Source organism: Amblyomma americanum, chromosome 2, assembly GCF_052857255.1.
Source record: "Amblyomma americanum isolate KBUSLIRL-KWMA chromosome 2, ASM5285725v1, whole genome shotgun sequence".
Classification (NCBI taxonomy): Eukaryota; Metazoa; Arthropoda; class Arachnida; order Ixodida; family Ixodidae; genus Amblyomma; species Amblyomma americanum.
This window is the reverse complement of record NC_135498.1, coordinates 31800373-31826553: the sequence shown is the minus strand read 5'-3', so window position 1 is coordinate 31826553 and position 26181 is coordinate 31800373. Positions and strand designations below refer to the sequence as shown.

General features: G+C 45.1%; 2 protein-coding genes across 2 annotated transcripts; both read left to right on the top strand.

The window, feature by feature from the left end:
• Nucleotides 1-3911: 3911 nt before the first annotated feature.
• On the top strand, nucleotides 3912-15317 carry LOC144119606 (carbonic anhydrase 1-like). The gene is made up of 7 exons (XM_077652182.1): nucleotides 3912-4030; nucleotides 4424-4510; nucleotides 5763-5924; nucleotides 8384-8535; nucleotides 12239-12328; nucleotides 13794-14015; nucleotides 15102-15317. Exons 1-7 carry the CDS (start codon nucleotides 4003-4005, stop codon nucleotides 15315-15317), a joined length of 957 nt encoding a protein of 318 aa, XP_077508308.1. The 5' UTR covers nucleotides 3912-4002.
• Nucleotides 15318-19311: 3994 nt separating this feature from the next.
• LOC144118436 (uncharacterized) lies at nucleotides 19312-24641 on the top strand. Its single transcript, XM_077651373.1, has 4 exons — nucleotides 19312-19513; nucleotides 20611-20681; nucleotides 21845-21934; nucleotides 23170-24641. Exons 1-4 carry the CDS (start codon nucleotides 19471-19473, stop codon nucleotides 23278-23280), a joined length of 315 nt encoding a protein of 104 aa, XP_077507499.1. The 5' UTR covers nucleotides 19312-19470; the 3' UTR covers nucleotides 23281-24641.
• The last annotated feature ends 1540 nt before the right edge of the window (nucleotides 24642-26181 follow it).

The window sequence follows — 26181 nt, the reverse complement described above, 5'->3', positions numbered from 1 at the left end:
AGTCCTTAAAAACGCGCGGTAGCAAGAGGCATCCCTCGTAATTTTTTAATTTCTTTGTTGTTGCTCGGTATAGGCTTTTTGCCTCCACTTTCTCGCGTGAACCTATGCACAGAAAAGAACAGAACACTCATAAGGGCGCTCTAAAGGATGCAGGCCAAATGAACTTGAGCCAATTATTTAGATGAGTAACTGAAATGAGTAGAATTTTTATCGTCAGCAGAACGTATAAATTTCGGTACAATTTGATGAGCAAAATTTCAGAGACATTCTGAACAAACATCTGAAATGACCGGCTTACTACTGAGTAGAGCGAGATCACAGCGTGCATTTGAACAGGGTGGAACTTTGAACTTTATCATTGAAAGGAAATTCCAAAAACCTCACTGTAACCGCGCCTCTGCGAAAGGGCTAATAAATTGAAATAAGTGAAAGAGGATGAAGAAGAGTGAAAGAAATGCACAGAAGGAGGCCGAACTATGCGAACCACGTAAACGTCAGAGATGACGACGTTGAGCTTGGCGGTGAGAGCAACCGAAACGAAAACCTCTGTAAAGGAGAACTTTTTGATAAAATTTCTAAAATGTTTTGAGAAACTTATGTGTTTCATTACTTGCAATGTCTTTCTCAAGATTTTAGGAGAAAGAAATAAAAACAAAAGACAGCACAGCTTAAATGACACACACGTGGCACAGAGCAAACTGTCTGCTTTTTCATGCACTTTTTTTGATGAGCCGCTTTTGCCACAGATTTTCTCTTTGCAACAACATGAACCAATGAGACGCTGAAAGCAATTTACGAAACAGCCTGTGAACTTGAGTGCGCAATGTTTGATCCGGGCTCATACTGCAACGGCTTCTTTCTCCTTAGCTTTCACGCAACGTGTACATCAGTATATCATCATACACCATACATAAGAAATATTCTTTAAAGGTGCTGCATGCATACTATTCTTTAAAGGTTCTACATAATTTTTTCCGCCCAGTTGCTTCTGTTGCCTAATGAATTTCAGTGTGTGACACATGCGCAAGTGATACAAGGAAAAAGAAGATAGCTAGCTCGAATCAACACTCATCCCTTTTCTGTTCATGACAAAAAATTCACCGGTGTTGCGCTCCCACGTGCTTTTCCTTTTTGTTAACTGCGTTCAGGTGAATAGCCACCCGATTCTTGGCCGATCCCCCAGTGTGGGTATGTGCCATCTTTTGATAGGCTAACAACAACAACAACGTTCGGTTCCCGGTCACAGCAGTGTGACAGTAAATGAGATTGCTGATAATCTCGCAAAGGCTTCCCTCAGCGGCCCCGTGTTGCCAGTCATCCCGGCTACAGCCTATATTACAGCTTCTAGATTTCGGCGGCGTGCGTTTTTAAGCACGCAAGACACAACACTTTTAACATCGGCGGATTATGAGCATCTTAAATATTATTGGAACAGGAAAATTTGTTCTCGGCAGCTTGAAGTATCACTGACGAGGCTGCGCTGCCGCATCCCCCCTCTAAATTTCTATTTACACAAGTCGGGTTTGGCGCTTTCTCCCCTTTGTGCATTTTGCCGTGAGCCTGAATCTATTGAACATTTTTGGCTGTATTGTCGCCGATTCAACTCTCTGAGAAAAAGGTTGCTGGAGGAGCCCTTGCAGCATCTTGGCCTTAGTTTGAGCAGCCCGCTCTTGCTATCATTTGGCGCCACCACATTTGGGTTCAGCCACAGATCTGTTTGTACCGCTGTTCTAAATTTCCTGATAGAATCTCGCCGACTGCCTTGCTAAGTGTTCCAAAATTTTTCTTTTTCATCAATTATTACATTTTGACTTAATCATTATTATTTAATCCCTCTCATTATTATTCTTATAATTTTGAAATCAAAACTCTCATCTCTTTTCTGTTCATGACGAAGAGTTCACCGGTGTTGCGCTCCCACGTGCTTTTCCTTTTTATTGACTGCGTTCAGGTGAATAGCCACCCGATTCTTGGCCGATCCCCCAGTGTGGGTATGTGCCATCTTTTGATAGGCTAACAACAACAACAACACGTTCGGTCCTTTCCCAGCACAGAAGAAGAAGACGGTTAACGCGTTCAGGTCGTCGTTCCATCGGCTCCGAAGACCAGCCAGCTGGTGATACTGCGTCCTCTACGACAGCATGAGGCTTTCACGTAAGCGTTCACAGTTTATACAAATCATCATCGCTTATTGACCGGTTAACGTCTACTTTTGGTTGGCTGGACATACGTTGCGATTAGCCTGCTCTCCTAGGACAAACCTGAACGTCAGAATAACATGGAGGCCATCGCTATGCTTTGAGAACACTGCTGCAGAGATTTTCGTGAAAGCTGCTATTATCTTGAAACTTAAGCAAGTTATAAACGTATTGGATAGGAAATTTGTAACGTCATTGGCGCGTTTTATATGCGCCTACCCTGGCAGGTGGTGGTTAAATTAATGGTTGATCGCGAGAGGTTGGTCACCAAATGAACGCTGCGGCTTAGCTCGGCTATTCCAGGATATACGGAACGAAAGCTAAATCATAGCATTGTTAGCCTTGGTTAATCTTGATTGCATGTTAAGGTTAGTCTGGTTGTCTAGCTATGTTGTCGCATTGAAGTCGACACGACTGTGGCTGCGACGCACTCGAGCTCTCCTTTTCAATCCTCTGACATGTTATCAGGCATGCGGCGTAGCTGGCGAAGCGAGCGGAGGCGAGCGCAACGACAAGGAACGCGGTGTGACGTCATATGTGCATGTCGGAACGTAACGTCAGTCCTGTTACAGCTCTTAGTTGACACGCGACGGCTCGTTTTCTAGGCACAGATGAACATAGCTCCAGCAGCCACACGCATGCCATCAGTTGTTTGTGACCTTGCTGTGCCGTTTTGTGATAACCGACATGCAGAGACTAAGCGGTTATTGGGTGCCTAAATTTTTAATTGGTCTCTGGCGTCTTTTATAGTTAGTATCGAGTGAACCGCAGGAAACTTATAGCTTCTGGGATGTCTTAAAATGTTTTAAACGCATTTTAGTTTATGTATGCCTTGGGAAATGTGTGGCGATGGCTAGGGGTAGGCTGAGGCAGGCTGAGCTGAGACTCACTGCCTGAATCCGAGGCAAAAAAAAATGTTATTGGAACGACGAAAGGTTATTTATGGGTCACAGTCACGTGACAAGCGCGGGGTAGACAAAGGCATTCACAAGAATACCTGCACCGACAAGCCTAAGAAAATCGAAGTCTACATAAACTTCAAATGAAACGCAAAAAAATGTTCACACAATATTGCGCACTTAGATACACTGAAGGTGATTTTTCATTTCGGAAAAAAGAGTAACGAAGCGTTCTTTTTAATGAGTTTTTGAAGTGAAGCCCATTTCTTGTCATCTGCTACGCTTATACCTGCCGTGTCGTCGCGCTGTAGGCAGAAACTTATCGTTTGTGGCGGACACTGGACTGACTTAATTTTAACCCAGCTAACACAATTTGGTGTTTTATTGCAGCCTGATGCGTAGCACCTCAGACATAATTCCATACTGTCGCAGAAACTTCTCCACAGCTTCACAAAAACTTATTATAATGACGCCCCTTATAGCCTATGTGTTGCTTCTGGACGTTCAAGCCCACAGTTTAAAATTTGCGTTGACAATATTTGCGTACTAACGCGACAGCGTTAAGGCTTCTCTTATGCAGAAAATCCGGTGCCGTCGGTCGTAGTTGTCATGTTTATGGTTGCGTCCCAAAGAAAAGTGATTTGCCACTAACAGAACTTGTACAGAAAGGTGAAGTGACAACTCAGGGACCTAAGTTCCAGTTTACCTCCTAACACACTTGAAATCAGCCTGCGTTGCACTTTAATCTTGGGAACGTTTTGCGTCATTTCTCAGGTGCGGCTGTCCCTCGGAAGTCAGGTTCTCCAGCGTGCCCTGCTCTGGTAACCACCTGGTTGGTATGCGCATGCGCACCTGGGCCTGCTCTCGGCAGCGACATATACCACAGGGTCGCCCTCCACCATGTTATGGGGGACGTCATCCCGGTGGCAGGATGTGAGTGATGTATGCTTTGATGCACTCTGGAGCGATTAATGTACGGAATGTGTCATTGCAGTGATATCCTCATTTATCGACTGGATTTGGAAATAAGTCCTCTACTATTCACTGGCACTAAGTGCGTAAACGTCAAGCTCGAATTATTCCAAAGTTCTGTGCAGCGTTACAAAAGGTGACGCTGGCAGCGCGCAGCTGTGCTGCTTAAACCCACGCGCTGTTGTATCCGCCTTAAGATATTAGTACGACAGCATTAGAACCATCATGGGAAATAAATGCGTCTTCGGAAGATCAATTCGCTGATTGGCTGGATGGAACTGACGTCACTTCCGGTAAAGGCATCAACAGCTTCTAACGCTATAGCAGTGCCAACACGTATGATACTGTTTGCAGGGCGCGAATACTGCGACGGCGGCAGATGGGCCCACAAGTCACCGTACTGCGGAAACGTGACCAATGTGGACCCCAATTTTTCAGAAAGTAAGGAAAATCTTCTCTCATGGTTTGTTGCTCTTGTAGCATACCCAAAGCGTACAGGTGGCGACAAAAGTTTTCGGAACTCCGAAATCACGAAAAACATAAATTTCCTCACTGACTGGAACCGCAGCCAGGCACTGAGGGGTGCATTCTGCAGGTCGCGCTGTGAACAACCAAGCACACACATTTCTGTTCATGACTGCATACATAGGCTGCCCAGTGATTAGGCTTCGTTGCAATTTTCGTGTTCCGAAAACTTTTGCGGGCACCTGTACATAACATCGCTTATGATGCATGGCTATAAAATTCCAGAGGCATTAAGATTCCAACTCACGAGATTAGTGAGAAAGGTGTCGACTCTCGAGTTCGTAATCCCTTCCTTCCAGAAAAAAAATTAAAGCAGAGAAGGTACTGTCGGTTTTATTTCGTGGCTGAGATTAAGTATCAAATACAGAAAAGCATCCGAGCCGAAGTAATTTGCTAACACGTTCCAGAAAAAAAAACAACACTTTGTCATGAAAACACGTAATAAGTAAAAAAACATTCCTAGATCTATGTTACAAGCACCTCACGAATTCCATACACTGAGCCTAGGTCGAATCAGTACGAAATAAACACTTCATTAGTGTGCCTGCAAAAATGACTCTTCAAGCTTGAGTGAAAATTAAGTTCTCTTTCTTAGTAGCTTTTCTAAATGCATGATCTTCTCAATTTATCTTCAAAACTCTATGCAAGAGTAGAATATGTTTTGTTTTTTTGCTTTCTTTACTATTGCTTTCACGTGCGCACAGAGGACACACTTCGAAAGTAACTTATTTACGAGATATCTTTGCATTTAGAACGCCTGTACCACGACAAACAAAAATTAGCTGTGGTTTAAACTTTGGTAAACCCTGGTGAGAAGCAAACGCTTTCTTTGCATGGCTACGTTCACAAACGCCATACGCACTTCCGAACGGGTTGTCTGTAAAGCCTCGATGAAATGCCCGATGGGGCAGTTGCCACCTGCCACGGTGGGCAGATTGTGATGACGTCAGTAGGTCACATGACCTGCCCTCTTGGGAAAACCTAGCGTAGTGAAGCTTTCGCTTCAAAATTCTACACGGAAGCTCTACACGCATTTACGAGCCGCTGACGTAACTATAGCCCACGCTTACGCTTAACGCGCGCGATTAATCGCGTTTAAGCATGTCAACCGAGTGAGCGGAGGCGTGCGCGTGGCGGTAAAAAAAAAGCGTTGCCGCGTTCCCCGCAGACCAGGATGCGTGGCCGCACTTCGAGAAGGCGTGCGGAAACCCCGGCCAGTCGCCCGTCAACATCAACTTCCTGCAAACCAGCTTCAAGAGCTTCGCGCCCATCTCGTTTCTCGGCTACAACCTGCCGTTCCGCTTCAAGGTCGAGAACGGAGGACACGCGCGTAAGAAAAGCATCGGGCACGTGATCTGATAGAGCGCGCGTGTCGCTTAATATGTTAATGCGTAAGCACTGTATGGCTGCTTGCGCTTTCGTGTCATCACGAGCTCGTCATCCCGATAACGTTCGAACGAATTGAGTTATAAGAAAAAGAATGGTTGCAATAGATAGAACATCTAAAAATATTGCAGAGGAAATAGTGAGGTGCATGTGAGGTAATTAGTTAATTAATGGTAGCCAAAAATGTTCAAAAAGTGGGCAGGGCAGGAGCAAAAGTGGCGCCAAATTTGTAAACACCGAAAGTGGGCGGAGCTAAAGAGTGGCGCCAAATTTGAAAAACCGGAAGTGCATGCGCTCTGGTCCTTCGTTGTGTTTAAAGGCAGGGGGTGGAAGCCTCACTAATGTTAGTTGGAGTCAGCGCCCGTCCTGTGTGCTTCTTCCTGTGTCCTTGAGTTTTGTAGCGCTATAAAGAACTTTCATGAAAATATGCTTCACCAACTAGCCCCACAACGTGTTTTGTTAAGCGCACGAAGCGAAGCATGGCGCCAAATTTGAAAACGAAGCGTGGCGCTAAGTTTGAAAACTCAAAATGGACAATGGTGGAACTTGATTAATTTAGGCAAAGAGGGGCGAAGAGGCGTCAGCGCCTACGCATTCCTACAATGTGGGTGCCGCAGTGATCTCATAATTTTTTGGTACAACGAAAGGGAGAGACTTACACCACCAGTTAAAACAAGCTTGGTGCTAAGAAAGCAATGATTGGCCATCGGAGAAATGTGGACGTGTTGAATAATTCAAAATGAGAAAAAAAAGAGAATATGTAAATGATGCACAGCATCCACACTAATTCTGTTATGTACAGCTTTTCTCAAAAGCAGGACGCCTGAGCGGTTCTCTTGTTAACTGTATTGTGGCGTCTTTGTAGAGTCCGTGGAGGGCCCCATATTCGGAGAGGTAAGCACGAGAGTTGGCCTTATTTTAAAGCATTTGAAACAACGGAGATGCAGTATGAGCCATACAGCATGGCCCGGAATCAACCCTTATGGGCTCCAAACTACTGACGAAGGCTGCATACTATTCATAACAAAGTTAAATATACACTGTACATGCTGTATGGGAATAGTCCGTAACTCATTGCTCCAGTCACTAAATAATACAGATGTCTTATACGCACGAACTCGTCAAGATCATTGAGAACGCGTGATATCCACTCTTAGGCCCAATGCCTGCGAAAATGAACTGTCTCCATAAAATACTTGGCCGATTTATTTTATACATACACAGAATACTAACACTGGCTACGCATCGGGTGCATTCTCTCAAAACAGGGTGCATGTGCATGAAGGCGCACGCGTCGTGAAAGTAATTTTATATTTTGCAATTGGCATTGTTTCCTGCATTTAAAATATTGGGACGACATTTTTGAAGCGCAGAGTGGTCACCGAGAATGTTGCAAAAATCATTTAGGAAAAACTTCACCCGATTTCGCTGGAATGGTGTTCTATTAAAACGCCTCGGAAACACCCTCCGCTCAAGCCGCCGCGGTGGCTGAATGGTTATGGCGCTCGGCTGCCGGCCCGAAAGACGCGGGTTCGATCCCAGCCGCCGCGGTCGAATTTCGATGGAGGCCCAGGTACTGTGCGATGTCAGTGCACGTTAAAGAACCCCAGGTGGTCGAAATTTCCGGAGCCCTTCACTGCGGCGTCTCTCATAGCCTGAGTTGCTTTGGGACGTTAAACCCCTACAAACCTACAAACCAAACACCCTCCGCTCATTGCGTATCACTTTGCTCGCAATGGAAGCAAAACAAACAATCTATAATAGATTAGGTTTTCAAGAGATGTGTTAAAGAAGCTGCTGGTTTACGAAAGAGGGGTGTACTTCTCATCACTTTGTGTGGATTCAAACTTATACACCACCGTCACCGCAAAGTTCATAGAGTCTCCGAGTTAACTGTACGCAATTCGAGCACGAAAAGATAACTACACTCTAAACACAAAGGAGTAAAAAGAGAGTAAGGTGTCGTCTGCACACTCCCTTTTATAAAAAGAAGTGTGCTAGAGGGGTGCTTATACCTTTTTTACTCCCATATAGCCGTATTAGGAACGCCGCCGCTGTGACTCAGTTATGGTGCTCGGCTGCTGTTCCGAAGGACGCGGGTTCGATCCCGACCGCGGCAGTCGAATTTTCGATGGCGGCGAATTTCTAGAGCCCAGTGTACAGTGCGATGAGTCAGTGCACGTTAAAGAACCCCAGGTGGTCGAAATTTCCGGAGCCCTTCACTACTGCGTCCCTCATAGCCTAAGTCGCCTTGCCACGTTAAACACTATAAACCAACCAGCCGTATTCGTGTTTGGAGTCTATACCTCGCCGGTGCATTGCAGATCGCATAGCACACGAGGCGACCTTGCAGAAGTAGTGACGAAAGTGCGCCGCTGTCGCTTGCTGCGTTTTGTGACACAGTGTATATCACGCCCGAGGATGCTCATCTCGAGTCGTACGGAGGTCCGCTGCCCGCCCGCTACAAGCTGTCCAAGGGAGTCTTCCGCTTCGGCAATGAGACCAGCGAGAAGGGCTCGGAGCACACACTGGACGGCCGCGACTTCGCCGCCGAGGTGACGCTACACGTTTTATGCCATTTTTAACGCGTTTAAACGCGATGATGGATTTGGCGCAGTCGGTAGTACATCTGGTAGTGCAAATATGACTCTGACAGCTTGAGTTAAAATCAGCATCGTATGGCCACTGTCGGCTTTGTCCGGCACTACTCCGCCCTTACAAAAATGGTCTACAGACAGTTCATAGACTTTTTATAGACTCTATTGCCTTCCTATAGATTTTATTTTTGTCTGCTCATAGTCTATAGACTGGCCATAGAAAAAAGTCTACTAAAAGTGTGCAGCCATAAATCTATAGATTGTCTATAGACTGTCTATGGACCTCCTTCACCCCGCGACGTCACGAAAATGCGGTGGCGCTGATGTTAGCAGCGACTTTCGCATGGTAGGCAAAACAGGTTCCGCTTGCCCGTGCCTACCGCAGCTGCCGCAGCTACCGGCGGCTGCTTCAAGCCTGTGCACTGCAGAAGCAGCATGTATTGACCAGCTGCGTCACTGCTGGATCCGCGTAGTAGCATAAAAAATATTAAATTAGCCTCGATAGGTTTCTCGCGCATAAATGCCGCATTCGGAAACTGGCTAACAGGCATTGGGCCACGGTTGTAAAGCGCGAAGTCTGGGAGTCGATAGGCACTGCCACTCAATGCACTTAATGCATGCAAGTTACGGCGTTCATTCACCTGAACTTCAGGATAGTAGGCTGATAATTGCTCAAGGAAAAAAAAGACATATGTAGCTGCACACGTACTTATCACCTTGAGCCGGAGTGTACGGGGCGCCGACAGGTTCACTCGCCCCCAAGGAATGCGTTTTTTTGTTAATAGCACACCATGTTTAAATGGCGCGTTTATTGACATTTAATAGTTACTTGAAACTGTTTCTTGATATGACGACGTAATTATTTCATTCGAGTAGAAAGAAGTCTGGTAAGTTGTGTCAATCTTGCGCGGTCGCGTTGGTGTGCTTAGAATAGCGTACCTTAAGTGTGCTAAACGCCATATTCTTTTTCATTGCATCATGCATGTGTCATGTTTCATGAGGTAATACATGATCGCGAAGCTTGTTTGGAAAGAAGCAGCCGCAGGCGTGCTACTAACAGACACGTGGCGAGATTGAGAGGGGACGCGGAAATGAAAAGTGTTTTCGTTATTCATGCATGCGATATGTAACTAAACTTGGTGCAAATATGAAATTCCTACGCTAGTTTCAGTCATTCCTTTTATTTATAGCTATACCTGGCGCAGTTCTGGGTAATTATAATTAACACCGTCGTCAAGTCCCCCCAAGCTAGGTCTCAAATAATTGAGTAGATAGTGCGCAGTTTTTTTTTTATGCCAGCATATGCATAAAGCCCTGTTCTGTATGATGACGCGATTAGTTGTTTTTCTATATGATCAGTACTTATGCATGGATAGTTACATGAAAACGTTTCTTACAAAAAATAACTAACACAATACTGCACGTGTAGGGAAAAAATCGAGAGATTTATTACGCTCCTCAACGTCTCAGGAATAGTTTGCGACAAATGGAATCATTTGATTTTCATGCGAATTACGAAGGTGAGTGATCCAGTCGCAGAAAATGTGAGAGGTCAGAAAACGGACCTTAAAGTTTATTCCCTCGTTTATGGCATCTTCGCTTTCGCTTTGGTCAAAGTAATGCGGCACTGAAATCAAAGAAATTACCTCACAATTTTTGACGACCACACTTCTAAAGAGCGTAATTTATAAATTTGTACTCAATATTTTGCTATAATTTTTCGTCACGAAACTAGACTTCAGGGCTAGGAAAGGAAATAATTCTAGAAATCAAAAATTTTCACCAAATCGACCAGCTTAACAAGAGGACAATTCGGCCTGGCTGGTGCGTGGTCATGCGGCTAAAAACAGCGCTAAGCGAGACAGGAGATCGGGGACACGACTCTGTCCCCACTTTTCGCGCAGCGCGACACGTACGTATGTCAGCAGACGATGAGCGCATGTCTGCTCCGGCGAAACAACGCCAGCACTTCCCCTCACTACTGTCCCGAAGTAAAATCATTCCGGCTAGTGCAGAGTGTCAAAACTTGTTTTATTCAATGCCTAGCGCGTAAATAAACGGCAGGAACGCTTTCTACATGTTTACTACTAGCCATATATACAATACACAGTGGCAAACTATTTCTCTTTATAGGCCGCACGTGGACAACGCGAGCTCGTGTACTTCGACAAATTACTAAGTTGGAAGCATCGACCATTGCTGTGATTTGCTGAAACTGGAAACGCGCCTACAAGCCTTGAAAATCCGCGCACAACACCTATCCGCGACGCCACTCCCCGACCTTTTGCCTACCACGAGCTCGCTAGCGACTGCAGCGCCACCTCGTTTGTTTACAAACATGCAGGAGGTCCATAGAATTTGTATTGAATATAGACTTCTCTAGGGTTCGTCTATAGAAAATCTATAGAATTTGCAGACAGAAATCTACGGACGGTCTATAGACTGTCTAAATAAGTTTTTGTTATGGCGTGAGACGAATCCGGCAGAAAATAAATGCAGTCAGGTATTGTGGTTGTGAAAAATACTGCTATTTCATTTTCTCAGTTTGTGCTGCAACTTGGAGCATTAAAAAAGCTGACTTCAGAGCATGTGGACGTATTACTTTTCAGGTTAGTGTATAAAAAACAACATTCACTGACGAACTGTATGGCATCTCCGAGGTGCAGCTGATGATAGTGATAAGGCCCTATAGTGGGCAGTCCGTGTTCTTTAACTGGGGACCTTCGTTCTTCCTGATTCGCCGGATTCTTGTCCTACAAGCTGATTTCTCAGAGATCGAGTGAAGCCCCGATTTCTGCCCGAAAGTGCGCCTTCCACAAAATGCAGTTCCGCAATGCAAGAAAGTGATTAAAACGCACGGGCAATAGCGGATCTCTTGTGCTAACTATAATGCACTGTTTTGCGGCGAATTGCTGCAGATTTTATTCCTCTTTTAGCTCTTGTTATTGCAGGTCTGACCTAATTTGGGAATAGATTCGAAAAGCATGTTTTAAGAATCAAACGCAGGGAACGACCAGAAGTCTCAGCAGCATCATTCTATTGTGTGGCACCAAGGATAATGGAGCCCTGTCCTAGGGCTGCTGTGTTCCACTGTTGTACTGAGTAAATGTTTCTGCTGTGTACATCGGCAGGCCTAGATCAAACGAGCAAGTGCTGAACGGGAATAGTAATGTTCTTGACGACTTAAATATAATTAGATAAATAGAATGTTTCATTTCGAAAAAATAGTTCCTTTCTGCACCCTTCCAATTCTGAATTGTTTACAAAAAACAATGTTTACAAAAAATGAAATAATGTCCCACTCAAAAACAAACACTAACAGTCGTTTTTGCTATATAAAATAAGTCGAAAAACCCGGATTATGGAACCTTTTCTTGAATAACCCGTGTTTGTACACGAATTTGAACTGAAGAATTAGCATGCACTTTTTACCCCCCCCCCCCCCCCCCCCGAATTCTGAAAAGAAAATAATTTCATAACAAAGGGCCTTACTTGTAGCTCGGTGTAGTGCACTCCGCAATGTTCTTGAATTCGTAAGCTGTTTGAAGAGAAGTTCTTCTGCCGCTTCTGTAAGTGCTGGACATATGCCCTCTTTTCTCCTCTCCCCTTGTGTTGCTTGAAAACGGTCAGTTGAATGTTATTTTCCTCCGTTTCTGCGCAGCTACAGCTTCTGATGTCCTGCGAGACGCCAACGCCCTCTGACTGCCTACGACGGGACAAAGGGTTGGCCATGTTCGTCATCCTCTTCGAGGTAGGCAGGCCTGGCTTTTAATCGGACGCCACTTGCACTTGTATGTCCAGCCATCGTAGCATTGCAATCGGAGACATGGACTGCGGTCTGGCCTCATCGGCTTCGGTGCCTTAATGCAGACTAATGGGAACAACTTCATGGAATTTCTCGTCGTATACTTGACAATGTGAAGCAACAAACTGGAAGAAAGACCGAGGGAGTGGAGTTGTGGTCTTGGAGGGCTTTGCACATAAAAGGGTGAAATTGTTGTAGTCATACGAGGTGTTTCAGCCCGGAATCGGGACCTTGCATTTTTCTTCCAGATGTATTTGTGTTTCAGAGGGACAACAGCGACCTACAAACTCGGACACCTAAGAGACCGTTATATGCATGACAGTAGTTAGTTTAATAATAATAATAATAATAATTGTTTTTTTTTGGGGAAAGGAAATGGCGCAGTATCTGTCTCATATATCGTTGGACACCTGAACCGCGCCGTAAGGGAAGGAATAAAGGAGGGAGTGAAAGAAGAAAGGAAGAAGAGGTGCCGTAGTGGAGGGCTCCGGAATAATTTCGACCACCTGGGGATCTTTAACGTGCACTGACATCGCACAGCACACGGGCGCCTTAGCGTTTTTCCTCCATAAAAACGCAGTAGTTAGTTTGCCGATCATGCGATGCAATGCAGAAACTGCCCTCATAAAAATGGTCTATAGACTTCTTATAGACTCTATTGCCTTCCTATAGATATTTATTTTTGTCTATTTATAGTCTATAGACTGTCTATAGACGAAATGCTACCAAAAGTATATGGCCATAAATCTTTAGATGGTCTAAGGACTGTATGTAGGATTTGCATTGCCTATAGACTGTTCTCTATAGTTTGTCTACAGAGAATCTATAGACTTTTAGACAGAAGTTTATGGACAGTTTATAGACTGTCTAAAATTTTTTTGTAAGGGTGGGCGCACGACACTGTACGAGAGCAGTGTTTCTGCTGTGATAAGGAGTCAACTGCTCCTTCTGTAGACGCCTGCATGTAGAAAAAGTAAAATGTTTATCCCTACCCGCCAATTTTCACTCATGGTTCAGTGAAGGTATAGTTTGCGCACTGATGTTTCTAGACTGATCAAATGAGCTTTCATCCCAAAGCGGGCGCTCTGGATTCGTGCGAGATAATTCCAATTGTGGCAATGTGTAGCGGATTAGGAGGACGGCTTGTCAGATTACGACACAGTGTTGTCTCCCAGGCAAACTGAGGCAAACGCCCTCGAAAATATTTGAATTTAGGGGGGACCAATTTGGTCTTAGTTTCTAGCTGGTATGAAACGTACTCCGGAGCTGAAATCTGTGGTCGCCGGCCTAACGATTCCATGTGGCGTTGTACTTAACGGGGTATCTAGTAATGGCTGGCTTCAAAACGTTGGTGGTCACATAGACGCGTAATGAGGTCGTCCAAGAACATCCTTTTTTTACCCGACTGCAGAAGCGGGAAGCGCCCAACCCGCTCTTGGACGTGCTCATCAATGCCACGGAGCACATGACGTCCCGGGGCAACTCGACCGAGACCAAGATTCCCATGGCCTACCTGCTCCCGAACACGACGCTCAGCTACTACATCTACCTGGGCTCGCTCACCTTCCCGCCATGCACCAACAAGGCGCTCGTGGTGGTCTTCAGCAACGCGGTTTTCATCGGTGAGCAACAGGTAAAACATCTCCCCTGATCGGTCTTGCTAGGGTGCGCTCTAAACACGAAAGGAGTACAAAGGGTGTAAGCTGCTCTATCGCGCAGTTTCTTTTATAAAGGAGTTCGCTATATGATAGCGTACTCTCTTTTTACTCCCAGACAGGCGTATATAGGCGTATTCGTGTTTAGAGTGTGTGGTGAACTTGAAGAAGTTCTCACAAGTCTTTGAACTTCGATGGCAACATGGGCCTATTATACTTCGCCTGGATAACGACTTCTCACCCTCCTTTATCCCTTCCCTTACAGCGCGGTTCAGGTGTCCAAAGATATATGAGACAGATACTGCGCCATTTCCTTTCCCCAAAAAAACCAATTATTATTATTATTATTATCGCTATTTTGGCTATTTTTTTGCTTTTTAGCTACGCGAGTTGTCTTCAGTGGAGAAGACTTTTCACTGAGGTCACTTACCTCCTCTGATTTGCGAAACCATCAAGGTAAAAAACGACGTGGCAGTGAGGGTTCTAAATGCAAGATATGGAGCTGCAATGTGGCGCGGTTCAGGTGTCCAACGATATATGTGACAGATACGCGCCATTTCCTTTCCCCAAAAAATCAGTTATTATTAAGATATGAAGCTGGGCTGGTTGGTTGGTACTAGTTCATGCTAAATGATGCAGCGCGAATGTACACCCGCACTATAAAGTTCATGCAACAGAATTTTAATAGAAAAAAAGTAATTTCATCCCCGTTGTTTCACGCTTCGTGGCGTAGACGTATGCATCCTAATTCACATTGCACGAATTACGTATAGCGCTATTGAATCTCAGGTATTGAGACTTTCATGAAAAAGAAACATTTTTAAAATCAAATTTGCGTCCCATAAATTTATGGCGTCCCATAAATTCGTGGGGAAGGGCGAATAAGGCACCGGGCGAGCACTGCGAACGAGCATGGGCGTGTATAGTATGTGTGAGCACTGTCGATCTTGAGTCGCAAATTTGTGCTGGCTTTAAGAACAGATGTTTCTATTAAGCGAGGGCTGATAAACGTTAATTATTTTGCGTCGAACGTCGTTAATATTGTCTGCTGGGTGTGCTTGCAGCTGAGGAAGTTGCGGAACAACCTGTACTACTATTTCGGCACTTGCAAGAATAGGGTCGCCGGAAACCTGCGCAAACAGCAGAGCCTGGGCAACAGGGTCGTCTACAGATCCTTCAAGTTCACCGGGGCTGCAATTATCACAAGCGTCACAGTGGAGCCATTGCTGGTGGCACTGGTCGCTTCTGCGAAGTATTTAGCAACTAGCCGCAACATTTAGATAGATCCGTGAATGAGTGACAAAATTACTTTTTACAACGTATGAGATTAAATCCTGCGATTCTTTTTGAGTTGGCTACATTATACTGTAGTAAAATATATTTATTACGAGAAAAAAAAGTTCATAAACTGATAGCCGTCACAGTGTGTACGGCAAAAAAGGATTTTACTTGGGGAAAAAATGTTTTCTGCTTACGTATACGTCGAACCAAATATGCAACAAAGACTTTCCTTTTATTAGGACTTTAAATTGAACGATGCGTTTCTTAGGGAGCATGCGGTTGAGGAAAAGAGTTCTTACGACCCATTCCTGCCCCCGTGACCTAAGGACAAGGTTGATAGGTAAAGATGTAACGAGCCATATGACCGCACCTCTTTGGGAACGTACTTTACGTGTTGTACAGTCAGACTTTCTTTAAAACTGGCGCATGGTATCTAACCAGACCAAATACTTTAAATTTGAGTGCTTTACTATTTGGAACTTGTCTTCAAGATTGTTTCCTCTAATTCTAAGATGAAGATAATTTTCTTTGTGGAGATCTGAATGCCTACAGCATAAAAAAAGCTAGTTTCTTACTGCTATGTGCATTTCACAAATCATTTTTTGAGCTAAGGTTATAAGGACATGTGGCAATACTTTGCATATTGAGAAGGGTGTATTATCTGTTACTTTAAGCCTTGCTTGATTTTGAGTTTTGTTGCTGGATGTTTGTTTGTTTTGTGTTCATTACGTGCAAACGCGTGCAAGGCACACCCATAGTATCGTGTCTGGGTTTCTACACCTATCGCGATATGCACTAGTGGACAATGTGCGATGATGCTTTGTAAGTACGCAACGCACGCTGAACGGTTCCTTTCCGTGTTTGTCACGGTCACGGTCAGGGAACGTGCTGCTATTGTGGCAGTTCACCTAATAAACAGCATCCATTGCGAGTTCTTCGTCTCCTTTCCTGTTACCATTCCCTAACCACGCGGCAATACAGCTCTGTCTCTCTTCCTCAAGGCACTCAATTAGCCCTGTGGTAAACGAAAAACGAGTTCGTATGCATAATCTTTCATTTGAAGTCACCATGTGTTTTCTGTGTAACATGCACTAGAAGAGAATGTGCTTGCATGCGGTGTACTGGCAATCACAGCGGTCGGAAATATGTGCCGCTATGACCAGGGCGTTTTATGTGGACGGTTACGTCCTCACACATGTCTTTAGTTCAAAAGAGCACATAACGTGACGAGAGTTCCAGCTTCCAGTGTGTTGGTAAGAGGAAAGTGAAAGATAATACGCTTGGGTGTGACCAGTTGGGTACGCTATTTCTGAAAGTCACGTGACTGACGGCTGATTATGTGGCCTGGATCTGCGATTGGGATGTCATTTTATCCGGACAACGGCCAGGAGGCCTCTCTATTGGTGGCGAGGGGGAGATGGGGCTCACTCCAGCTGCAACAGCTGCGGTTCGCGTGACTCAAGGGACGCCTTCTTCGAGTTTGCCTCCGAGGGTAGAAAATTGGCTTCGGAAACCCGCCTTCCTTTTCTTCGAACATGTACTGACCAGGAGTGCTCGGTGAGCTCAGCTAATGTAATAGTCACGGCACGACTGCTATTAGAAAGATACAGGTTTAAAGCGCACACAATTCGAGCCGTAACAACTCGGAGCAGCGCACACAACGGCTACTTGTAAAACCGTCGTTCGGCTTCAGGTTTGTGGCTATAACAACATCTGTTTCTTGTGATGGGCTTTGATTTCGGAGAACAGCGCTTCAATGTCGAGCTCAGTCGAAAGTGACTTCCCTTGATTACAGGTGGCGGCCCGTTTATTCACGACCACCGAAGGTGAAACTCTTAGGTAAAAGGGTGCTTCCACATTAGGCGACTCAATCGCCTCTCGTTATCGCTGTCAAATGTGAATGAGTTTGCGCCTAGAAAGTGTAAGAATGGACCGGGAAGGTGAGCACTGATGCAGGTACCCTGTGAATCCTCACCGGCTGCTACCTGAAGTGTGCCCCTAACGGACTGCACCGCACCTGGTGCCAATACACTCGGCGCAGGCGGAAACTGGTTGTATCTTCACTCCATGTTTAATGTTCAGCGTAAAATAATTTATGGCCGATGTGTTCGGTAACTAAGCCTGCGGGATTGTGTCGCCTCAAAAGGAAGTCCTCACCGCTCCAAAATTGCATTGAAATAAAGTGCAGCTGAGCCTACACAATGAAATGTAAAAGAATCGCAGCAACAACACAACTGCGAGAAACGCGCTGCATTTTTTTTTCTGCTGCAAATCAAAGTTGAGCTAGTTTCTACGACATTTACTAGGGGAACAGAGCCTGTTTTAACTATTACTATGATTTTTGTGTGCTAATTGCTTTATTGGTTTGAGATCTCGGACAGTTACTCTGCCGGTGCAAAAAAAAAAAAATAACGCGGTGGCGTTACTACAAGCTGGGATGCAATAGTGAAAAAATCCTTAAACCAGTTGCATCCTGTCTTTTTTTTTTGTATTTCCCGCCCTTCGTCACCGGCCGAAGCGAGGCCACGCCCCGTATTCGATTCTCGTTATTGGCTCAAGGCCATCGATAGTGGAAACGCGGAGTCGCTTCTGCCAATGATGAGACGGAAAATACATAGAGTGACGGGAAATAACGAAAAGGTTGGAATGGATCGTTATGTTCCGCCTACCCTGTTTCTATCGCAAGAAAAAATGAACACTCGAGCAATAATTTTTACATTATGTCGACACCAAGAAAAAAGGAACAATGGGCAAAACAGTAAAAGCACCTCGATCTCTTGTTGTAAGTGCTATATTATTTCAAAGTAACGGCGTTTAAGCTTCAATAAAGTTTTCGGAACTCTACGCTGCGAAACCGTCACCCGTTCTTTGTCACGGGTGCTTTTATCAAAAAATAGGCCAGAAGCAACAGCGACCACGACAATGCGAAACACTGGGAAGTGCCGGCTCCCCCTCCCCCATCTCATTTGCATTCACAGTGGATACAGTTACAGTGCAGTGGATACACCCGCAGTTGCATGCAGTAGCCGCCATTTTCGAGACATTATTAATATGAGCCAAGGGGAACTGGCTTCAAATTTTCAGGTTTTTCGAGTAACATGGTCTGGAAGTATCAAACAGAAACAATCTGGGACACAAAGGAAATAAAGCGGCAATATTGGCTGTCATCCAGAGCGAGCGTATGTTGGTAATTGGTTAATCTTGAAAAGCCAAACCTGCTAGCAATATGGCGGTTGTCATTGAAGTGAAGTTATCATAGACATTAATATATTGTGGTGCTACAACTAACAAGCTTGGGACGCAGCTTGAAAAGAGAGCAAATCCACATGCCCTGCGCTATTTTCGCATAAATACCCTGCGAGTGGCCTCTAAGGAAGGTACACGTTTCGGGTATAGTCTGTTCAGTCAGCCGGCAGCGAAAATTTACGGGACGCGTGCGCTCGGCAACAAATTTACTCTAGCGTTGCCTCGCGACGCAGTCGCGTGGTATTAACAGCAGCATGCACATCTGGTTCTATCTGCGGGCATTTCAGGCGACTGCCTTGCGGGACAGCGTCGAAATTTGTTTTTTCCCTCACGACGGCCTCTCACAAATTTTTTTCTGCATGCTGTGCATTACGGTAGCGCTACAAAGCACGAAACGGTACAACCGAGGACCTGAACAGCACTCATTCACATTAAGTATGGTCGTCGTTTGTGCTCTGTCATTCTGCCACGTATCCCCCTTAGCCAACAGCATTGATCTTTCCACTGAGCAACACTTCACGTACTTTTTTTTTTCAGCTAGATTTTCTCATTATCATGACGCATTATTGCTGACGCACAGTTCCAGAGAGACACGATAGAAATAGCTGAACCCGTCTCTTGATCAAGGCCATCCGCCCCCCCCCCCCCCCCAATCCCGTTGGCGCTGTGCCTCGGAGGAAATCCCGCCTTTCCCGACTGCCTTGTGCACGCTACTACTTGGCAGCTTACTCGGGATAGACGTCAACGCATACGCGAGAGAAGAGGGTTGAAACAGCGTGCGCTAAAGCCACGTTATTCAGTCAATTTCAACGTGCGCACCCGTGTGGAGCTATACCCTGTGCTTTGTAGCGTGTGCGGTGCCGTGATCTTGCGAGCAGTTTCTGTAGAGACACGCTAGCAACGAACATGAAGACGTCGGTGGCGTTTGTGGTGGTGATCGTTGTTCTCGGTAAGTGCTATGCTGCCCTCTAGGTGTGTGTTATAGCGCACTACACCAATCCATTTCTTTTCTCTGCCCAACGGTTCGCTGAGATAGTTTGTTACCGCAAACAAAAGCGTTTTGCAGAAAAAGATAAGTCAAGGCAGCAGAACATGATTTTCGGTGTGCTTATAGTTGGACGCTGGAGGTTTTGTTTATTTGAAAGGTGACAATGTTTGCGACGTCGAATTAGACTAATATTTCTATTTCGTCTGTCGTCACTTTAAGACTTACTCTGCAGGGATTTCAAGCTTATTCACATGCACATAAATGTACTTCTCACGCTGGCTCATTAAACGTTCAGAGTGACCTTCGTTAGGTTTCAATTGCTTTCAAGGGTTTATAAGTAGGCATAAAACCGAGGATTAGTGGATACGTTGCCTTCCTGCAGTGATTACTATGTCACTGTTTAAATCCCCTGTGTCGCATTAAATGAACGATGATAGGGGACCCGTTTCCTTTTCACTGATTTGATAGTAACGATCGGAGGTCCTGCCTTAATATGAACAACTTGCCGTCTCTATATGCAGCCCCACATTTTTAATGTAATATTTTGGCTGGTTAATTGAATTCAATAATTTCAATAATTTTCTTCTCCTGGGCTTCCACTTATCTTAAAGTGACGAGGTTAGAAGATGCTACATTAAATAACTATTAAATTGTTCTCTTTCCTCTAACTCTTAAACAATATCATTCTGCCAGGAGTGCACTTGTGTCAATGTTGCACAAGTCTGTACATTTCTCCCCAAAAGTGTCAGAAGAGTTCTTTAAAACCGAGAAATTCAAAAGTAAAAAAAAAATGATACTGCAATGGCTTAAAGTGACTAGCGCGTCGGTGGCAGAGATGTACCCAGCTGGCGGAGATACCGCTCTGATGTGAAAAGTAACGGAATCCTAAGAGAGAAGACAATCCAAGCATTTATTTGTATGGAGTCTATATTAATTGCAACGCCTATTAAAGAAAGTGGTAGCCTTAGCAACTCTTGCTCAGGTAAAGAGAAAATGAAAGAAAAAAAGCCAGAAGCATAAAAAGAATAATTATTTGTTTTCATTTTTTTTTCATAAAGCGACCTTCGCTGACTTCGCTACTGCCATGATCACGACGGACCCTGCGTGCCACAGGATGCGGACAAAAGTGGTGAGTGGAAGCGAAGCAAGACGCTGAGTTTTTTAAGCTCGGCTCATTCAGCACGCTCTAACGCTTTGGTGGGGTCACTTTGCTGGCGCTTAGAGAACTAGAACGCCGAATTTGTGAAATTCTTGCATATTGATTAGTTTCCGGTTCCAGTACGGCTGTGAATCAATGGCCCAAAATATAAGCCGTATATACTTAACAGTCATTATAAGCAGGCCCAACCACTTCACAAAAACAAGGTAAAAAATTAAGAGCAATTATGAAGAAAACAATAACGAAAGCTACCAGAGACCATCCTGAAACAAAACAATGGCTGACTGAGACTAATCCATCAGACGCGATAAGCGCATAAGCCGTTAGCACCGTTGTCGTTGCCAAAGGAAAAAAAAAAGTTTCCCAGCTCGCTCGGTCTCCTTGATTGGGTAATGAGCCTTCTCGAGTCCGACTCTGACAGCTGGTCTCGTTGATATGATTTATGTTCACAAGCTCCTGAAAGTTGGCTAATGGCAGTAGACAAGGAGAGGGTAGTGGTGAAGTCATCTTTTGCGCATGCACGAGGAAGACATGCTGTGTGAAGTTTCGCTGCATATGATTTGTTTGGAATTCCAGTCGGCGCCTGGCACGTGTGGGGCAATGTGCCAACACGGCTTGCCGGCTCAAAGTGGCAGACATTGCCCTAACCGCCCATGTAGCAAGAAACTCAATGCGTAATTGCGGCTTGACCCCCCCCCCCCCCCAAAAAAAAAATGATTAGCAAGGCAGCAGCCCATACCATAACCGAGCGGCTATGGTTACCAACTACTGAGCCGTAATTTCTAGACCGCATTTCCGGCCGTGGCGGTCACGCGTGAACAACAAAGCCGTCTAATGAGTTTCGGTGTACATTAAAAAGAACGATAAGTTCTCCACCGTGGCGGTCACGCAAGCAGACGAAAGCCGTCTAATGAGTCTCGGTGTACATTAAAAAGAACGACAAGTTCTCCAATTTGTTCATTAACCCCGCGTTGCGCATAAATTACAAGCCCAGAAGCAGTCTTGCCTCGCAAAATTACACTTCTCGTAGAACTGCAATAAGTATCAAACAAATTAGCAGCAAGTGCAGTATAGAATGTTTTTGGGTAACGTTATGAGCACTACATAAGCTTTATTTCTGTGTTCTCCCATAGGACAAGGTTCGTAGACACTGCGTCTACCTGTGCCACCTGCCGGAAGGCAACTTGAGAATGGGACTGGAGGAAGATGGAACGCCGTGTCGGGTAAGCACCATGCATGGTCGTGTCCTCACTTGAAAGCGCGAACGCATTCTTAATGCACAATACGAAAAGCAGGTCTGCGTATTACCGGTTCTCCGCGCAGGAGGGGTATTAGAGGGTTTAGGCATAGCGCGATGCTCGGCCGTTACTGCAAACCGCTCCCGCGCGCCGCCTGAATGCGCGCGCGCTGATTGGTCCCGACGCGACAGGCGTGTGCGCTACTGGCCGCAACCTGGTGTCACGTGGTGCAGCGATCTGCGCATGCGCAGTGGCTCCCCGCTGATCGCGCTGTGCTAAATATTGTCTTAACGGGACGGGAACCGCTGTTGGGGTTGAGGGGAAATCGCGTCCGGCTGCTGAGCTTAAGGTCGCGAGATGGAATCCTGTACACAAGTGCTATATTTAAATGGAGGCGAAAAATGAAGCAGTTGTGAGTGGCGTTGTCTGCTCTTGTTTGTCTGTTTTTGTTTTGGCGCCTTAAATGATTTACAATGAACAGCTACCAACTCACTAAACAAGAAGTTCTCTTAATAAGAAATGTAAACTCTCGCGCGTGCTGTGAGATGGGAGCCCACGGTTAATAAGATCTCTGTGCAGAAAATTCATCCATAAGCTGCTACTACGGCGTCTCCGTAGGATGCGCGTGCAGCTTCTGGACGCTTAACATCACACGCCCTTAGCGCAACGGGCTATGGGTGATATGAATTCAGAAACACAGCGTAATTTAAAAAGATGACAGTAGGAATAGATAGGTGACTCAGGGGTGCTTTCTTTCAATAATGGCAACTTTCGATGGTTGCAAGTTAGCTCTCCTGTGTCTCGTGTCCTTCTCCGCTGCCCTCATCTTTAATTTCCTGTTATTTTGAATAAGTGTTGTGAAAGAACCCCGCATTCTGTGAGGGATAGCAAATACAAGCCAGGACCGATAAAGGTGCAATATTTTTCGTTCACCAAAACCCCTCCTTCCAGCGAAGTGTTTGCAGTTTTACCAAGAAAAGTTCCGGATGCAATTTTTTCTTTTTTACATTTCCTTTTCTGAAAAAAAGTAATTGCAGATTTATCAACACGAAATCAAGATTTAGTTGTCTGCTTTTTAGCAAAGTTACTGGAGACATTAGTGTGCCTGCTACTTTAAGAAACGAACTATTTTTGTAGCCGTATTTGTAGCCTTGTGGCTGCGCTTGGGTGGATGCCAATGAGTAATTGCTCCCTTATTATTTTTCCCTTTCTTTTTTCAGTCACTGTTGCACGAAGGCGTGTGCATTCGTGGCAAGTGCCGCATGCCCAGGCCCAAGAAAGGAGTCTCGGCCAAAGGCGATGAAGGCGACATCAGCGAACGGCCAGAATAGACCCACGGCCATTACGGCAAATAGAATATTAAGCGATTAGCGGACAAGCTTGGAATATGTCGCTGCAATGTGACGTATTTTACGAATACAGGCGCCGCAGAATTTGAATGCGCTTTTGCTTCGTTCACGTGGCTCGTCGAGTAAAGGAGGTCTGAGCTGAACCCTGCACAGCTGCCCGAATGGAGTTTTCTTGATGCAGTGCAATGAGCACAACTACGATAACAAATTTTTGTCCCACAAAAAACAGACCTTAATAAATAATTTTGTCAAGAATAGTTGGGCTTTTTATGGAAAAAAGCTCGCGAGAATAGTGAGCTTAAGTGGAAAATACATGCAATTAACTAGTGTAGTAGTTGAAAGTATAATTAATTGAAAATTTGAGCTGTTTGCACGGTTAGAGATTTGTTTTTGCCAAAGCTGTGCGATGTCAGTGCACGTGAAAGATTTCAAGGTGGTCGAAATTATTCCGGAGCTCTCCACTACGGCACCGGTTTCTTCCTTTCTTCTTTCACTCCCTCGTATGTCCCTTCCCTTACGGCGCGGTTAAGGTGTCTAACAATATATGAGACAGATACTGCGCCGTTTTCTTTCCCCAAAAACCAATTATTATTATTATTATTATTATTATTATTATTAAATTGAAGGATTATGATGTTGCTACCTAACAATATTACTTGAATGGTTTTACCGTTAGTAACTTCTGTGGTAGAATAAAATCAATGGCTTTTATCGAAATACCTCTGTTGGTTTTGATTGTGAGCGTCAGATTGGCAATTTACTTCTATTTTTATCTCCTGAAAAATGTGAATTGACCAACGTACGTATCGAAGTCCCGAACACGGAACAGAAGCCAAGGCGGCAGCCTTGTCATTGGTACTTCAGAAAAATTTAGGCAGCAGCTAGAGATAATGTTGGGAGGTTGCGTGCAAGAGAAGGCGTGTTCTTTCGTGCATTGTCCCAATTACAGCCTTTGGCGGGCAATTAAGCCCCGATGTGAGTCGCGAAATTCGATAGCCGGCTCTTGAGTAACCTTTCTGTACAGGTGTTGACGCATGTAATAAACATAAGTTCTGTGACAAGAAAACAGACTTCAAAGAGAGAAATGGCTTTCACCTTGACATATAAGAGCACGACTGCAAAAGGAAGTTTCGATCAGTTCTCTTAACGGGGGAAATCCAGCACCGCTGTGTTGCGTGCGGAGCTCCTGAGCCATTGACGTCATCATCGGTGAAGCCTGCCTGCTTCCCGCCTTCTTGTCGCCCGGTGCCTGATTGTAGAGGAGGCATTTCGCCGAAGTTTGTATTGACGACTTAGTTGCCCTTCGTGGTATTGTGTAAAATCCAGAATTAGTGATGAGAAGCCCAGGGGGGAAATGTAGATGATTGTTGCCATTTGCATTTAGCGTTTATTTCTGCCTGTGCATTTTTTGTATTTACTTTTGTTCATTCCATATACTGCCGATCCTTTGAAAGGGGATAAAAAAAAAAACGCTGGGCCATCTATATCACGATCCGAGCCGGAGAGGGCGTATTCCTGAGAATAGTTCTTGATTGACCGACGCCTATGAGTGGACTATTAAGATTGCGAACAGTACGGCAGCCAAATCGAGAGCTCCGGCTGGCATTGACTGCAGCGCTAGCTTTCCCGGGGCCTGTTAACACGCCCATTTACGCATGTGCAACTGATAATGCCACACACACGCACACACAAACTCACAAATGGGTTTTCAGTTTTCAGTTCCGTGCAACTAAAATCAATGGTGCAGTTTGTGCAAGTAGCCTTGCGAGTGTGACATTGTCAAATTCTCTGCGCTTTGTCAGATGTACACTTGCCGCCATATACCTTCAAGATTCAGACGCGAATACGTTTACACATGCCCCGCTTTCTTGGGCAGAATCACTGGTGACTACTGATAGATAGGTAATTTTTGCATCTTCTTTGTATCGGGGCGGTGACAAATGTCACCTCGCCATTAATTCCTAGCGCACTTAGTATTTTTGGATTAACAGCCCATTTTCCTTCCCTTTATAAACTAATCCCTTGACCTCCTCCGCCAATCCTCTAGTCCTCTCTTACTTGTTCCTACTTTTGAAAATTGAGCATGTCCTCGCTATTCCGAAACCCTAGTGCTTCGCGAATTCCTGCTGCGGCGTCGTGCGCTGTGGGTTGGAGGGTCTTACACTGGATAAGAACATGAGAATATTGCACTGGACAGTACCAACTAACGCCATCTGTCGACCATCAGTAGCGAACACCGCGTAGTTCAAAGGGAGTATTTTCATTTGTAACAGCGAGAAGACTAAAGAGAGCAGTGAGATGGTGCCCGAGTACGACTTAGGAAATGCTTCATGCGATCGCGCCAACCAGTTCTGACAGCCAACAGGAAATCAGTGGGGTGTACCAAAGATAAAAAATCCTGTGGTAACATTTTATGATTAGCGCCCTGGAGCATGCAGTTGCTACCGCTCTAACTAGAAGCGCGCGTCCAGGATTGTTGGGCTTGAAAAAAATACGAGGTTGACTGACTGAGCAAGAGTCAACGCGTAGCGCTATCTGCTCTCATTTCATGACTGCTATGCACAATGTGCTATAGTCGAATATAACTAAAGAACGTAGCGGCAGATGAGTCTCAAAGGAGGCCCCAAAGCCAATGGCATCAACAGATTTTTATGACGCTGCGGTTAACTCGATTAAGCCATGGTTAATACCCTTCCATTTGCCACACCCTGCGATGTCACGCTAGTAGGTACAAGAGGATTAACAATGAGTTCATGAGAATCAGTCGACGCAATTGCCTGGAGGGTCTCCTTTGAGGGAAATTTGCCCGTTATTGAGTTCAATACGACTGTGGGAAACACCCTGGTCTGGTGAGGCACGGGGTACAACACCATGTTCACATGT